Below are 17860 nucleotides of genomic sequence, written 5' to 3'. Positions count from 1 at the left end.
GACTAAGTTTGCTGATGATAAATGGTGGGAAAAATGCTGGTCACATGACAGAATTGAGATGAATATGGTCCAGGACTGAAGTGGTCTGTGTCTGCCCCTATCTATTTCACCCTATCATCACTCTCCACTTTCCTAACCAGTAAAAGCAACAACTGCCCCCCTCCCCAAAACACAGTCCAAAACACCCACTACCGGTATACAGCGAGATGTGACATGTCAAACCCCTGCTCTGCCCTGTGAGCACTTCCTGTTAAAGTGTTGCTTCTTTTTCAGGTTTGGCCACTATTCTGTCCCCTGTGCTCCCCCACTGTTCCAGTCAGATAATGAAATGAGACAGAATATGAATGAACTGCTCACCCTTTGGTTTTTTTTTTGGACATTTTTTTTTACCTTTATTACATAGCATGGGTGAGAGAGAGGTGTATGACATGCAACAAAGTTCGCTGCCTGGAATCTAACTGGTGATATTTGTGGCCATGTGGGATTGGCTGTAACCATTCGGCTACGGGGGCGCCCCGCTCACCCTTCCTTTGGGGGGGGGGGCAAACTATTATATTTTAAATATTCTTTCTTTCCCCCCCATTGATCCCATCATCTTGCCAGCACCTGGCAGCAGTGGAGGAGAGGAAGATAAAGTCCCTGGTGGCCCTGCTGGTAGAGACCCAGATGAAGAAGTTGGAGATCAAGCTGAGACACTTTGAAGAGTTGGAGACCATCATGGACCGCGAGAAAGAGGCGGTGAGTCCACCAGGGGTGGTGGGGGGTGTCCTGTTGCATCATGGGAAATGCGAGTTCTCTGTACAATGAATAGTGACTGCTTTCAAAACACAAAAGGTGTCGGCAAAGACCTTTCACATTCCCAAATTCAGAAAGAGAGAAACGATTTAAAGATTCTGTGTTTGTTTTCCGCAGACAAATAGCCTGCATGTTGTTTTGTTGTTTGCCAAGTCAGCGAGAGTTTGACTCAGGGTGGAGGGAGATGTAGTCACTGCTAAAAGTAAAGAGTGAGAGAATCTCAGAATAGTTAGAATAAAGCCTCAAACTCTGAGTGTCTGAATATCTAGTATGTTAGTGGGCAAGGGAGTAAGAGGAACTGCACATAGTGGATCTGTAGACTGTTGGGTGGGGGTGGTGAATGTCTGTTGGGTGGGGGGGGGGGTGAACGCTGTTGAGATGCTCAGTTGGGGAAGGAGTGACACGGAATTAATCTGTTTTCAAGTGTGTTCAGAACCAAAGCACAAAGCAAACCGTTTCAGCACAAAGCTGTTGTGTAACCAGAGGAGAGAAACTGTTCCCTGCCCCGGCTCGGCAGAGAGACAGCCATGTACTGTGTCTGTGTTAGTGTGTTAGTGTGTGTGTGTGTGTGCGTGTGTGTGCGTGTGTGCGTGTTATGTCCTGACCCGGACCATCCTTGGAGATGCTGGAGAGAGTGTAAAACTGTGTTTGAGGTTTGGGTAGTGGGAAGCTAGCCCGCTTAGGCGGCTGTAAATAGTGCATGAAAATAAAAGGGCCCTGCGTTATGTAAGCCTTCTGGACGACAGTGAGCGAGAGAGGCAGAGGGAGAGAGAGGCAGAGAGAGGTAGAGAGAGAGAGGCTTTGGCAATATGTACAAAACGTATGTCATGCCAATAAAGGAAATATTGAATTGAATTGAGAGAGAGAGAGAGATTCAATATGTGATGTAATGTTTTAATCTTCTGCAAACTGCTTTAGCAACAACATATTTTTTGTTCATGCCAATAAAGCTATTTGAATCTGAATTTGAGAGAGAGGCAGAGAGCGAAAGGGGCACAGAGAGACAGAGGCAGAGAGCGAGCGAGGGGTGAGACAGGGCTGCAGTTTGAGTCCAACCCAGTTCAATAACTACATCAATGAGTTAGCGGTGTTACTGGAAAAATCTGCAGCTCCTGGCCTCACCCTAAACAACACACAAGTTAAATTCTTGCTCAGTGCAGATGACCTGGTGCTGCTGTCACCCACAGAACAGGGTCTACAGCAGCATCTGGATCTGCTAGAGAAATACTGTCAGAACTGGGCCCTGGCAGTAAACTTAAAAAAGACAAAAATGATGATCTTCCAGAAGAAGCCCAGGTGTCAGGAAAGTAGACACCTATTTACTCTAGGTAACGCCGCCCTAGAGCACACGTTAAGTTATGATGACCTGGGACTGAGGGTCAGTGGGACTGAGGGACTGAGGGTCAGTGGGACTGAGGGTCAGTGGGACCGAGGGTCAGTGCCTTGGGAAGCTTTGGTCTGGCAGTGAATGCACTTAGAGAAAGCCTGAAGAGCTTTCTATGCAAGAAAAAGAACATTCTATTAAACAGACATCCCAATTAAAATCTGGTCCAAAATCTTTGACAGTGTCCTCCTGCCCACTGCAGTATATGAAGTATGGGGTCCACTCAGTCAGCAAGACTACACTAGATGGGACAAACGTCCAATAGAAGCCCTGCATGCAGGATTCTGTTGAAAATTACTAAATGTATAAAGAAAACGGCAACAGATGCATGCAGGGCAGAATCAGGCCGTTTCCCATTGATAAAAAATATCCAAAACAGATCACTTAGTACATTCTGGATGCACCTTAAATCAAGTCCCCACCACACTGCAATGTAAAGCATTCCCAATCCAAGAGCTAAGAAAGAGGCCCCTCAGTCAGCTGGTTGTGAAACTAACTGACCCCGTAACCACTGACACAGATGAGTTTCAGACCAGCACTGCTAACCAACCACCAAATGACAACACAAATGAGAATGTTATGGGGCCTAAAAAGAGAAGACAAACTGGCTGACTGTCTGTCCACTGTCAGAGACAGTCAGCACAGACACATCATTACACAGTACAGGCTCACTGACCACAGTCTAGCCACTGAAAAGGACAGACACACAAAACACCTTGGCTACCAAAAGAGCAAAGAATATGTGGTCAGTGTACGGCAGGTGAGGAGGAGACAGAGATGCACTTCCTGCTAAATTGTGAGACATTCCAGAACATAAGAGAAAAACACCAGGAGACATTTGAAAATCAGATTCCAAATGTTCTACTGCTGGATGAGAAAGAACAATGGCCACTTATTTTAGGAGAGGGTCAAAGGTCACAGGCACAATATGTGTCAGAATGCCATAGCCTAAGGGTCAGTGAGTGACCAAAACACTGTCGGTTACTGTTCAAGTGCTGTGCCATGTTTCTGCCAGATCTATGTGTTCCTTTTTCATTTGTTTTATTTTTTATTTAATTTATTTGTTTATTTTTTTGGGGGGGTACCTAGTTGACCTGTTTTGCTGTCACCTTGCTTTGCAACATTGTAATTAATGCAGTCATGCCAGTAAAGCATCACTGAAATGAATTGAACTGAAAGAGAGAGAGAGACAGGCAGAGAGAGAGAGAGGGAGGCGGGGGGGGCTGATGGCGCTTTTCTTTACAATGAGAGAAGAAGAGAGAGAGAGAGAGAGGGAGAGAGAGAGAGAGAGAGGAGAGAGAGAGAGAGAGAGATGAGAGAGAGAGAGAGAGGGAGAGAGAGACAGGCAGAGAGAGAGAGAGGGAGGGAGGGGGGGGGGCTGATGGCGCTTTTCTTTACAATGAGAGAGAGAGAGAGAAGAGAGAGAGAGAGAGAGAGAGAGAGAGAGAGAGAGAGAGAGAGAGAGAGGGAGGAGGGAGGGGAGAGAGAGAGAGAGAGAGAGAGAGAGAGAAGAGAGAGGAGAGAGAGATGAGAGAAGAGAGAAGAGAGAGACTGGGTTGTTGGTGCTTATTTAGCACTGCATCCCAGCACACTGCCAGGCGTTGTCTGTACCAAACACGGCAAAGTTGCTTCCCACAAAAAGACAACCTTTTCTAACACAAACCTGCACACATGAACAAACATCAGTACCATCAGCTCTCACACACATGCACACACAAGCCACCATACACACACTGAAACAGGAACATACACACAAACACATGCACACACAAACCACCATACACACACTGAAACAGGAAAATACACACAAACACATGCACACACAAACCACCATACACACACTGAAACAGGAAAATACACACATGCACACACAAACCACCATACACACACTGAAACAGGAACATACACACAAACACATGCACACACAAACCACCATACACACACTGAAACGGGAACATACACACAAACACATGCACACACAAACCACCATACACACACTGAAACAGGAACATACACACAAACACATGCACACACAAACCACCATACACACACTGAAACAGGAACATACACACAAACACATGCACACACAAACCACCATACACACACTGAAACAGGAAAATACATACAAACACATGCACACACAAACCACCATACACACACTGAAACAGGAACATACACACATGCACACACAAACCACCATACACACACTGAAACAGGAACATACACACATGCACACACAAACCACCATACACACACTGAAACAGGAACATACACACAAACACATGCACACACAAACCACCATACACACACTGAAACAGGAAAATACACACATGCACACACAAACCACCATACACACACTGAAACAGGAACATACACACAAACACATGCACACACAAACCACCATACACACACTGAAACAGGAACATACACACATGCACACACAAACCACCATACACACACTGAAACAGGAACATACACACATGCACACACAAACCACCATACACACACTGAAACAGGAAAATACACACATGCACACACAAACCACCATACACACACTGAAACAGGAAAATACACACAAACACATGCACACACAAACCACCATACACACACTGAAAAAGGAAAATACACACATGCACACACAAACCACCATACACATACTGAAACAGGAACATACACACAAACACATGCACACACAAACCACCATACACACACTGAAACAGGAAAATACACACATGCACACACAAACCACCATACACACACTGAAACAGGAACATACACACAAACACATGCACACACAAACCACCATACACACACTGAAAAAGGAAAATACACACATGCACACACAAACCACCATACACACACTGAAACAGGAACATACACACATGCACACACAAACCACCATACACACACTGAAACAGGAACATACACACAAACACATGCACACACAAACCACCATACACACACTGAAACAGGAACATACACACATGCACACACAAACCACCATACACACACTGAAACAGGAACATACACACAAACACATGCACACACAAACCACCATACACACACTGAAACAGGAACATACACACAAACAGATGCACACACAAACCACCATACACACACTGAAACAGGAACATACACACATGCACACACAAACCACCATACACACACTGAAACAGGAACATACACACATGCACACACAAACCACCATACACACACTGAAACAGGAACATACACACATGCACACACAAACCACCATACACACACTGAAACAGGAACATACACACAAACACATGCACACACAAACCACCATACACACACTGAAACAGGAACATACACACATGCACACACAAACCACCATACACACACTGAAAAAGGAAAATACACACATGCACACACAAACCACCATACACACACTGAAACAGGAACATACACACAAACACATGCACACACAAACCACCATACACACACTGAAACGGGAACATACACACATGCACACACAAACCACCATACACACACTGAAACAGGAAAATACATACAAACACATGCACACACAAACCACCATACACACACTGAAACAGGAACATACACACATGCACACACAAACCACCATACACACACTGAAACAGGAACATACACACATGCACACACAAACCACCATACACACACTGAAACAGGAACATACACACATGCACACACAAACCACCATACACACACTGAAACAGGAACATACACACAAACAGATGCACACACAAACCACCATACACACACTGAAACAGGAAAATACACACATGCACACACAAACCACCATACACACACTGAAACAGGAACATACACACATGCACACACAAACCACCATACACACACTGAAACAGGAACATACACACATGCACACACAAACCACCATACACACACTGAAACAGGAACATACACACAAACAGATGCACACACAAACCACCATACACACACTGAAACAGGAAAATACACACATGCACACACAAACCACCATACACACACTGAAACAGGAAAATACACACAAACACATGCACACACAAACCACCATACACACACTGAAAAAGGAAAATACACACATGCACACACAAACCACCATACACACACTGAAACAGGAACATACACACAAACACATGCACACACAAACCACCATACACACACTGAAACAGGAAAATACACACATGCACACACAAACCACCATACACACACTGAAACAGGAACATACACACAAACACATGCACACACAAACCACCATACACACACTGAAAAAGGAAAATACACACATGCACACACAAACCACCATACACACACTGAAACAGGAACATACACACATGCACACACAAACCACCATACACACACTGAAACAGGAACATACACACAAACACATGCACACACAAACCACCATACACACACTGAAACAGGAACATACACACAAACAGATGCACACACAAACCACCATACACACACTGAAACAGGAACATACACACAAACAGATGCACACACAAACCACCATACACACACTGAAACAGGAACATACACACATGCACACACAAACCACCATACACACACTGAAACAGGAACATACACACAAACACATGCACACACAAACCACCATACACACACTGAAACAGGAACATACACACATGCACACACAAACCACCATACACACACTGAAACAGGAACATACACACATGCACACACAAACCACCATACACACACTGAAACAGGAAAATACACACAAACACATGCACACACAAACCACCATACACACACTGAAACAGGAACATACACACATGCACACACAAACCACCATACACACACTGAAACAGGAACATACACACATGCACACACAAACCACCATACACACACTGAAACAGGAACATACACACAAACACATGCACACACAAACCACCATACACACACTGAAACAGGAACATACACACATGCACACACAAACCACCATACACACACTGAAACAGGAACATACACACAAACAGATGCACACACAAACCACCATACACACACTGAAACAGGAAAATACACACATGCACACACAAACCACCATACACACACTGAAACAGGAAAATACACACAAACACATGCACACACAAGCCACCATACACACACTGAAAAAGGAAAATACACACAAACACATGCACACACAAACCACCATACACACACTGAAACAGGAAAATACACACATGCACACACAAACCACCATACACACACTGAAACAGGAACATACACACAAACACATGCACACACAAACCACCATACACACACTGAAACAGGAACATACACACAAACAGATGCACACACAAACCACCATACACACACTGAAACAGGAAAATACACACATGCACACACAAACCACCATACACACACTGAAACAGGAACATACACACAAACACATGCACACACAAACCACCATACACACACTGAAACAGGAAAATACACACATGCACACACAAACCACCATACACACACTGAAACAGGAACATACACACATGCACACACAAACCACCATACACACACTGAAACAGGAACATACACACAAACACGTGCACACACAAACCACCATACACACACTGAAACAGGAAAATACACACATGCACACACAAACCACCATACACACACTGAAACAGGAACATACACACAAACACATGCACACACAAACCACCATACACACACTGAAACAGGAGCCATGCACACACAAACCAACATACACACAAACACATGCACAAACAAACCACCATACACACACTGAAACAGGAACCATGCACACAGAAACCAACATACACACAAACACATGGACACACAAACCACTATACACACACTGAAACAGGAACATACACACAAACACATGCACACACAAACCACCATACACACACTGAAACAGGAGCCATGCACACACAAACCAACATACAAAGAAACACATGCACAAACAAACCACCATACACACACTGAAACAGGAGCCATGCACACACAAACCAACATACAAAGAAACACATGCACACACAAACCACCATACACACACTGAAACAGGAGCCATGCACACACAAACCAACATACACAGAAACACATGCACAAACAAACCACCATACACACACTGAAACAGGAGCCATGCACACACAAACCAACATACACACAAACACATGCACACACAAACCACCATACACACACTGAAACAGGAAAATAAACACATGCACACACAAACCACCATACACACACTGAAACAGGAACATACACACAAACACATTCACACACAAACCACCATACACACACTGAAAAGGGAAAATACACACATGCACACACAAACCACCATACACACACTGAAACAGGAACATACACACAAACACATGCACACACAAACCACCATACACACACTGAAACAGGAGCCATGCACACACAAACCAACATACACACAAACACATGCACAAACAAACCACCATACACACACTGAAACAGGAACCATGCACACAGAAACCAACATACACACAAACACATGGACACACAAACCACTATACACACACTGAAACAGGAACATACACACAAACACATGCACACACAAACCACCATACACACACTGAAACAGGAAAATACACACATGCACACACAAACCACCATACACACACTGAAAGAGGAGCCATGCACACACAAACCAACATACACACAAACACATGCACAAACAAACCACCATACACACACTGAAACAGGAGCCATGCACACACAAACCAACATACACACAAACACATGCACACACAAACCACCATACACACACTGAAACAGGAAAATACACACAAACACATGCACACACAAACCACCATACACACACTGAAACAGGAAAATACACACAAACACATGCACACACAAACCACCATACACACACTGAAACAGGAAAATACACACAAACACATGCACACACAAACCACCATACACACACTGAAACAGGAATATACACATAAACACACAAACCACCATACACACACTGAAACAGGAACATACACACAAACAGGCAAAACACTTTTCATTCATCATCAAGAGGACTCAAGATTCCTTTATTATTTTTGTGTACTTGCATACAAAAACAAAACGTTGTTCCTCCCAGTCCAAAACAGTGCAAATAAGTAAATAAATGTGTAAAAGAAGAATAGAATAAGAAAAGAAACTAAAAGGAAAAACAGCAGCACTTGAGTTACAATAAGTATAAATATCAGCATCAGAATAAAATACGCAGTGTTCAGGTTGTCCAGTATGTATGTTAAGAGTTCAGTGTTAACATGCACCATGCATGTTAGGGTTCATACTCCTGTCTGTGCCCCTGAGCAAGGCAGTAGGAAAAAGAACCAGAGTTGGTCCCTGGGTGCTGCAGCTGCCACTGCTCCTGTACAACTGGATGGTGACATGCAGAAGACACAGTCATTGTGAATAAAGTGGCTTCCTTCTTCGTAATGGGTTTGACGACAGTCACATGGTCTGTGCACTTGCGTATGTAGCCAGTAACCACCTCTGTGTGGTTCTGCTGGTCTCTTCACCTGCGTATGTAGCCAGTAACCACCTCTGTGTGGTTCTGCTGGTCTGTTCACCTGCGTATGTAGCCAGTAACCACCTCTGTGTGGTTCTGCTGGTCTGTTCACCTGCGTATGTAGCCAGTAACCACCTCTGTGTGGTTCTGCTGGTCTGTGCACCTGCGTATGTAGCCAGTAACCACCTCCGCGTGGTTCTGCTGGTCTGTTCACCTGCGTATGTAGCCAGTAACCACCTCTGTGTGGGTCTGCTGGTCTGTTCACCTGCGTATGTAGCCAGTAACCACCTCTGCGTGGTTCTGCTGGTCTGTTCACCTGCGTATGTAGCCAGTAACCACCTCTGTGTGGTTCTGCTGGTCTGTTCACCTGCGTATGTAGCCAGTAACCACCTCTGCGTGGTTCTGCTGGTCTGTTCACCTGCGTATGTAGCCAGTAACCACCTCTACGTGGTTCTGCTGGTCTATTCACCTGCGTATGTAGCCAGTAACCACCTCTACGTGGTTCTGCAGGTCTGTTCACCTGCGTATGTAGCCAGTAACCACCTCTACGGGGTTCTGCTGGTCTCTTCACCTGCGTATGTAGCCAGTAACCATCTCTGTGTGGTTCTGCTGGTCTGTGCACCTGCGTATGTAGCCAGTAACCACCTCTGTGTGGTTCTGCTGGTCTGTTCACCTGCGTATGTAGCCAGTAACCACCTCTGCGTGGTTCTGCTGGTCTGTGCACCTGCGTATGTAGCCAGTAACCACCTCTACGTGGTTCTGCTGGTCTCTTCACCTGCGTATGTAGCCAGTAACCACCTCTGCGTGGTTCTGCTGGTCTGTGCACCTGCGTATGTAGCCAGTAACCACCTCTGTGTGGTTCTGCTGGTCTGTTCACCTGCGTATGTAGCCAGTAACCACCTCTGTTTGGTTCTGCTGGTCTGTGCACCTGCGTATGTAGCCAGTAACCACCTCTACGTGGTTCTGCTGGTCTGTTCACCTGCGTATGTAGCCAGTAACCACCTCTGCGTGGTTCTGCTGGTCTGTTCACCTGCGTATGTAGCCAGTAACCACCTCTACGTGGTTCTGCTGGTCTGTTCACCTGCGTATGTAGCCAGTAACCACCTCTACGTGGTTCTGCTGGTCTGTTCACCTGCGTATGTAGCCAGTAACCACCTCTACGTGGTTCTGCTGGTCTCTTCACCTGCGTATGTAGCCAGTAACCACCTCTGCGTGGTTCTGCTGGTCTGTTCACCTGCGTATGTAGCCAGTAACCACCTCTACGTGGTTCTGCAGGTCTGTTCACCTGCGTATGTAGCCAGTAACCACCTCTGCGTGGTTCTGCTGGTCTGTTCACCTGCGTATGTAGCCAGTAACCACCTCTACGTGGTTCTGCAGGTCTGTTCACCTGCGTATGTAGCCAGTAACCACCTCTGCGTGGTTCTGCTGGTCTGTTCACCTGCGTATGTAGCCAGTAACCACCTCTACGTGGTTCTGCAGGTCTGTTCACCTGCGTATGTAGCCAGTAACCATCTCTGTGTGGTTCTGCTGGTCTGTGCACCTGCCTATGTAGCCAGTAACCACCTCTACGTGGTTCTGCTGGTCTGTTCACCTGCGTATGTAGCCAGTAACCACCTCTACGTGGTTCTGCTGGTCTCTTCACCTGCGTATGTAGCCAGTAACCACCTCTGCGTGGTTCTGCTGGTCTCTTCACCTGCGTATGTAGCCAGTAACCACCTCTGTGTGGTTCTGCTGGTCTGTTCACCTGCGTATGTAGCCAGTAACCACCTCTGTGTGGTTCTGCTGGTCTGTTCACCTGCGTATGTAGCCAGTAACCACCTCTGCGTGGTTCTGCTGGTCTCTTCACCTGCGTATGTAGCCAGTAACCACCTCTGTGTGGTTCTGCTGGTCTGTTCACCTGCGTATGTAGCCAGTATCCACCTCTACGTGGTTCTGCTGGTCTCTTCACCTGCGTATGTAGCCAGTAACCACCTCTGTGTGGTTCTGCTGGTCTGTTCACCTGCGTATGTAGCCAGTAACCACCTCTGCGTGGTTCTGCTGGTCTGTTCACCTGCGTATGTAGCCAGTAACCACCTCTACGTGGTTCTGCAGGTCTGTTCACCTGCGTATGTAGCCAGTAACCACCTCTGCGTGGTTCTGCTGGTCTCTTCACCTGCGTATGTAGCCAGTAACCACCTCTGCGTGGTTCTGCTGGTCTGTTCACCTGCGTATGTAGCCAGTAACCACCTCTGCGTGGTTCTGCTGGTCTCTTCACCTGCGTATGTAGCCAGTAACCACCTCTGCGTGGTTCTGCTGGTCTGTTCACCTGCGTATGTAGCCAGTAACCACCTCTACGTGGTTCTGCAGGTCTGTGCACCTGCGTATGTAGCCAGTAACCACCTCTACGTGGTTCTGCTGGTCTGTTCACCTGCGTATGTAGCCAGTAACCACCTCTGTGTGGTTCTGCTGGTCTGTTCACCTGCGTATGTAGCCAGTAACCACCTCTAGTGTGGTTCTGCTGGTCTGTGCACCTGCGTATGTAGCCAGTAACCACCTCTGTGTGGTTCTGCTGGTCTGTTCACCTGCGTATGTAGCCAGTAACCACCTCTGTGTGGTTCTGCTGGTCTGTTCACCTGCGTATGTAGCCAGTAACCACCTCTGTGTGGTTCTGCTGGTCTGTTCACCTGCGTATGTAGCCAGTAACCACCTCTGTGTGGTTCTGCTGGTCTGTTCACCTGCGTATGTAGCCAGTAACCACCTCTACGTGGTTCTGCTGGTCTCTTCACCTGCGTATGTAGCCAGTAACCACCTCTACGTGGTTCTGCAGGTCTGTGCACCTGCGTATGTAGCCAGTAACCACCTCTGTGTGGTTCTGCTGGTCTGTTCACCTGCGTATGTAGCCAGTAACCACCTCTGTGTGGTTCTGCTGGTCTGTGCACCTGCGTATGTAGCCAGTAACCACCTCCGCGTGGTTCTGCTGGTCTGTTCACCTGCGTATGTAGCCAGTAACCACCTCTGCGTGGTTCTGCTGGTCTGTGCACCTGCGTATGTAGCCAGTAACCACCTCTGTGTGGTTCTGCTGGTCTGTGCACCTGCGTATGTAGCCAGTAACCACCTCTGTGTGGTTCTGCTGGTCTGTGCACCTGCGTATGTAGCCAGTAACCACCTCTACGTGGTTCTGCTGGTCTGTTCACCTGCGTATGTAGCCAGTAACCACCTCTGCGTGGTTCTGCTGGTCTGTTCACCTGCGTATGTAGCCAGTAACCACCTCTACGTGGTTCTGCTGGTCTGTTCACCTGCGTATGTAGCCAGTAACCACCTCTACGTGGTTCTGCTGGTCTGTTCACCTGCGTATGTAGCCAGTAACCACCTCTACGTGGTTCTGCTGGTCTCTTCACCTGCGTATGTAGCCAGTAACCACCTCTGCGTGGTTCTGCTGGTCTCTTCACCTGCGTATGTAGCCAGTAACCACCTCTGTGTGGTTCTGCTGGTCTGTTCACCTGCGTATGTAGCCAGTAACCACCTCTGCGTGGTTCTGCTGGTCTGTTCACCTGCGTATGTAGCCAGTAACCACCTCTGTGTGGTTCTGCTGGTCTGTTCACCTGCGTATGTAGCCAGTAACCACCTCTACGTGGTTCTGCTGGTCTGTTCACCTGCATATGTAGCCAGTATCCACCTCTACGTGGTTCTGCTGGTCTCTTCACCTGCGTATGTAGCCAGTAACCACCTCTGTGTGGTTCTGCTGGTCTGTTCACCTGCGTATGTAGCCAGTAACCACCTCTGCGTGGTTCTGCTGGTCTGTTCACCTGCGTATGTAGCCAGTAACCACCTCTGCGTGGTTCTGCTGGTCTGTTCACCTGCGTATGTAGCCAGTAACCACCTCTAGTGTGGTTCTGCTGGTCTGTTCACCTGCGTATGTAGCCAGTAACCACCTCTGCGTGGTTCTGCTGGTCTGTGCACCTGCGTATGTAGCCAGTAACCACCTCTGCGTGGTTCTGCTGGTCTGTTCACCTGCGTATGTAGCCAGTAACCACCTCTGCGTGGTTCTGCTGGTCTGTTCACCTGCGTATGTAGCCAGTAACCACCTCTGCGTGGTTCTGCTGGTCTCTTCACCTGCGTATGTAGCCAGTAACCACCTCTGCGTGGTTCTGCTGGTCTGTTCACCTGCGTATGTAGCCAGTAACCACCTCTGCGTGGTTCTGCTGGTCTCTTCACCTGCGTATGTAGCCAGTAACCACCTCTGCGTGGTTCTGCTGGTCTGTTCACCTGCGTATGTAGCCAGTAACCACCTCTACGTGGTTCTGCAGGTCTGTGCACCTGCGTATGTAGCCAGTAACCACCTCTACGTGGTTCTGCTGGTCTGTTCACCTGCGTATGTAGCCAGTAACCACCTCTGTGTGGTTCTGCTGGTCTGTTCACCTGCGTATGTAGCCAGTAACCACCTCTAGTGTGGTTCTGCTGGTCTGTGCACCTGCGTATGTAGCCAGTAACCACCTCTGTGTGGTTCTGCTGGTCTGTTCACCTGCGTATGTAGCCAGTAACCACCTCTGTGTGGTTCTGCTGGTCTGTTCACCTGCGTATGTAGCCAGTAACCACCTCTACGTGGTTCTGCTGGTCTGTTCACCTGCGTATGTAGCCAGTAACCACCTCTACGTGGTTCTGCAGGTCTGTGCACCTGCGTATGTAGCCAGTAACCACCTCTGTGTGGTTCTGCTGGTCTATTCACCTGCGTATGTAGCCAGTAACCACCTCTGTGTGGTTCTGCTGGTCTGGTCACCTGCGTATGTAGCCAGTAACCACCTCTGTGTGGTTCTGCTGGTCTGGTCACCTGCGTATGTAGCCAGTAACCACCTCTACGTGGTTCTGCAGGTCTGTGCACCTGCGTATGTAGCCAGTAACCACCTCTACGTGGTTCTGCTGGTCTGTTCACCTGCGTATGTAGCCAGTAACCACCTCTGTGTGGTTCTGCTGGTCTGGTCACCTGCGTATGTAGCCAGTAACCACCTCTGTGTGGGTCTGCTGGTCTGGTCACCTGCGTATGTAGCCAGTAACCACCTCTGTGTGGTTCTGCTGGTCTGTTCACCTGCGTATGTAGCCAGTAACCACCTCTGTGTGGGTCTGCTGGTCTGTTCACCTGCGTATGTAGCCAGTAACCACCTCTACGTGGTTCTGCTGGTCTGTTCACCTGCGTATGTAGCCAGTAACCACCTCTACGTGGTTCTGCTGGTCTGTGCACCTGCGTATGTAGCCAGTAACCACCTCTGTGTGGTTCTGCTGGTCTGTTCACCTGCGTATGTAGCCAGTAACCACCTCTGCGTGGTTCTGCTGGTCTGTGCACCTGCGTATGTAGCCAGTAACCACCTCTGCGTGGTTCTGCTGGTCTGTTCACCTGCGTATGTAGCCAGTAACCACCTCTAGTGTGGTTCTGCTGGTCTGTGCACCTGCGTATGTAGCCAGTAACCACCTCTGTGTGGTTCTGCTGGTCTGTTCACCTGCGTATGTAGCCAGTAACCACCTCTACGGGGTTCTGCTGGTCTCTTCACCTGCGTATGTAGCCAGTAACCACCTCTACGTGGTTCTGCAGGTCTCTTCACCTGCGTATGTAGCCAGTAACCACCTCTACGTGGTTCTGCAGGTCTCTTCACCTGCGTATGTAGCCAGTAACCACCTCTACGTGGTTCTGCTGGTCTGTTCACCTGCGTATGTAGCCAGTAACCACCTCTGTGTGGTTCTGCTGGTCTGGTCACCTGCGTATGTAGCCAGTAACCACCTCTAGTGTGGTTCTGCTGGTCTGGTCACCTGCGTATGTAGCCAGTAACCACCTCTGCGTGGTTCTGCAGGTCTGTGCACCTGCGTATGTAGCCAGTAACCATCTCTGTGTGGTTCTGCTGGTCTGTGCACCTGCGTATGTAGCCAGTAACCACCTCTGTGTGGTTCTGCTGGTCTGGTCACCTGCGTATGTAGCCAGTAACCACCTCTAGTGTGGTTCTGCTGGTCTGTTCACCTGCGTATGTAGCCAGTAACCACCTCTGCGTGGTTCTGCTGGTCTGTGCACCTGCGTATGTAGCCAGTAACCATCTCTGTGTGGTTCTGCTGGTCTGTGCACCTGCGTATGTAGCCAGTAACCATCTCTGTGTGGTTCTGCAGGTCTGTGCACCTGCGTATGTAGCCAGTAACCACCTCTGTGTGGTTCTGCTGGTCTGGTCACCTGCGTATGTAGCCAGTAACCACCTCTAGTGTGGTTCTGCTGGTCTGGTCACCTGCGTATGTAGCCAGTAACCACCTTCGTATGGTTCTGCAGGTCTGTGACATGTTGCATGTTGCACATCTTTAAGATGCCCCACTGTGTGTGCCCAAAGCAGTGTTGCGGTGCTGGGATGGCTTGTTGAGGCCACACTCTGACTTCCCTTAGAGCACCCTGGGTCTGTGTGAAGGTGTTAGCATAACAGTAAGTTGGTCAGAGTTGCCCATGTGGGGGAGGGGAATGGCTCTGTAGGAGTTGTCTAGTGTATTATTGCCCCTTGTTGCAAAATCATCACGCTGGTAGGACCTTGGTAGTACAGATCTTGGATTTCCCTGGTGGAAATGCCCTGCAGCAAGGAAGAATGACGAGGGTGGGCTTCCTGTTGATAGCATTGTAAAGTTCACTCATAGCCTGCTTTACATTAGCGCTTACGGGTACATAAACTACCACAATCACAACCGCCGTAAAGCTCCCATGGCAGGTAGAAGGGTTGGCATTTCATGATTGTGAACTCCACTTGTGGCGAACAGAGCATAGAAACGACTTCAGCGTCACGGTTTGTTGATGTAAAAAGCAAGGCCCGCCCTCTTGTTGCTTACTAGACAGCGGAGCTACTCTGTGGGCTCTGGAGTGTTAGCCCATCTAGCTGGACACAAATCACAGTCTGGGTTCTCCAGCTGTCTTCAGACTGGACCAGTGAAGTCAGACGTAGGCAGTATTGTTCAGGCTGAAGCAGTGACATCAGAAGTAGGCAGTATTGTTCAGGCTGGACCAGTGAAGTCAGAAGTAGGCAGTATTGTTCAGGCTGGACCAGTGAAATCGGATGTAGGCAGTATTGTTCAGGCTGAAGCAGTGACATCAGAAGTAGGCAGTATTGTTCAGGCTGGACCAGTGAAGTCGGATGTAGGCAGTATTGTTCAGGCTGGACCAGTGAAGTCAGAAGTAGGCAGTATTGTTCAGACTGGACCATTGAAGTCAGAAGTAGGTAGTATTGTTCAGGCTGGACCAGTGAAGTCAGAAGTAGGCAGTATTGTTCAGGCTGGACCATTGAAGTCAGAAGTAGGCAGTATTGTTCAGGCTGGACCATTGAAGTCAGAAGTAGGCAGTATTGTTCAGGCTGGACCAGTGAAGTCAGAAGTAGGTAGTATTGTTCAGGCTGGACCAGTGAAGTCAGACGTAGGCAGTATTGTTCAGGCTGAAGCAGTGACATCAGAAGTAGGCAGTATTGTTCAGGCTGGACCAGTGAAGTCAGAAGTAGGCAGTGTTGTTCAGGCTGAAGCAGTGACATCAGAAGTAGGCAGTATTGTTCAGGCTGGACCAGTGAAGTCGGATGTAGGCAGTATTGTTCAGGCTGGACCAGTGAAGTCAGAAGTAGGCAGTGTTGTTCAGGCTGGACCAGTTAAGTCGGATGTAGGCAGTATTGTTCAGGTTGGACCAGTGAAGTCAGATGTAGGCAGTGTTGTTCAGGCTGGACCAGTGAAGTCGGATGTAGGCAGTATTGTTCAGGCTGGACCAGTGAAGTCAGATGTAGGCAGTATTGTTCAGGCTGGACCAGTGAAGTCAGAAGTAGGCAGTATTGTTCAGGCTGGACCAGTGAAGTCGGATGTAGGCAGTATTGTTCAGGCTGGACCAGTGAAGTCGGATGTAGGCAGTATTGTTCAGGCTGGACCATTGAAGTCAGAAGTAGGCAGTATTGTTCAGGCTGGACCAGTGAAGTCGGATGTAGGCAGTATTGTTCAGGCTGGACCAGTGAAGTCGGATGTAGGCAGTGTTGTTCAGGCTGGACCAGTGAAGTCGGATGTAGGCAGTATTGTTCAGGCTGGACCAGTGAAGTCGGATGTAGGCAGTATTGTTCAGGCTGGACCAGTGAAGTCGGATGTAGGCAGTATTGTTCAGGCTGGACCAGTGAAGTCGGATGTAGGCA

The 17860-nt window shown here is 48.0% G+C and overlaps 1 protein-coding gene across 1 annotated transcript in view; it reads left to right on the top strand.

Moving 5' to 3' along the window:
- smarcc1a (SWI/SNF related, matrix associated, actin dependent regulator of chromatin, subfamily c, member 1a) overlaps positions 1-17860 on the top strand; it is a 104039-nt gene that overhangs the window by 77335 nt on the left and 8844 nt on the right. The window contains exon 24 of the mRNA XM_056285590.1: positions 604-738. Coding sequence (XP_056141565.1) covers positions 604-738 — 135 coding nt within the window. The remainder of the gene's footprint in view (positions 1-603; positions 739-17860) is intronic.

This window comes from Lampris incognitus, chromosome 9 (assembly GCF_029633865.1).
Source record: "Lampris incognitus isolate fLamInc1 chromosome 9, fLamInc1.hap2, whole genome shotgun sequence".
In the NCBI taxonomy this organism is placed as follows: Eukaryota; Metazoa; Chordata; class Actinopteri; order Lampriformes; family Lampridae; genus Lampris; species Lampris incognitus.
The sequence above is the reverse complement of the archived record's forward strand: the minus strand, read 5'-3'. Positions and strand labels throughout refer to the sequence as shown.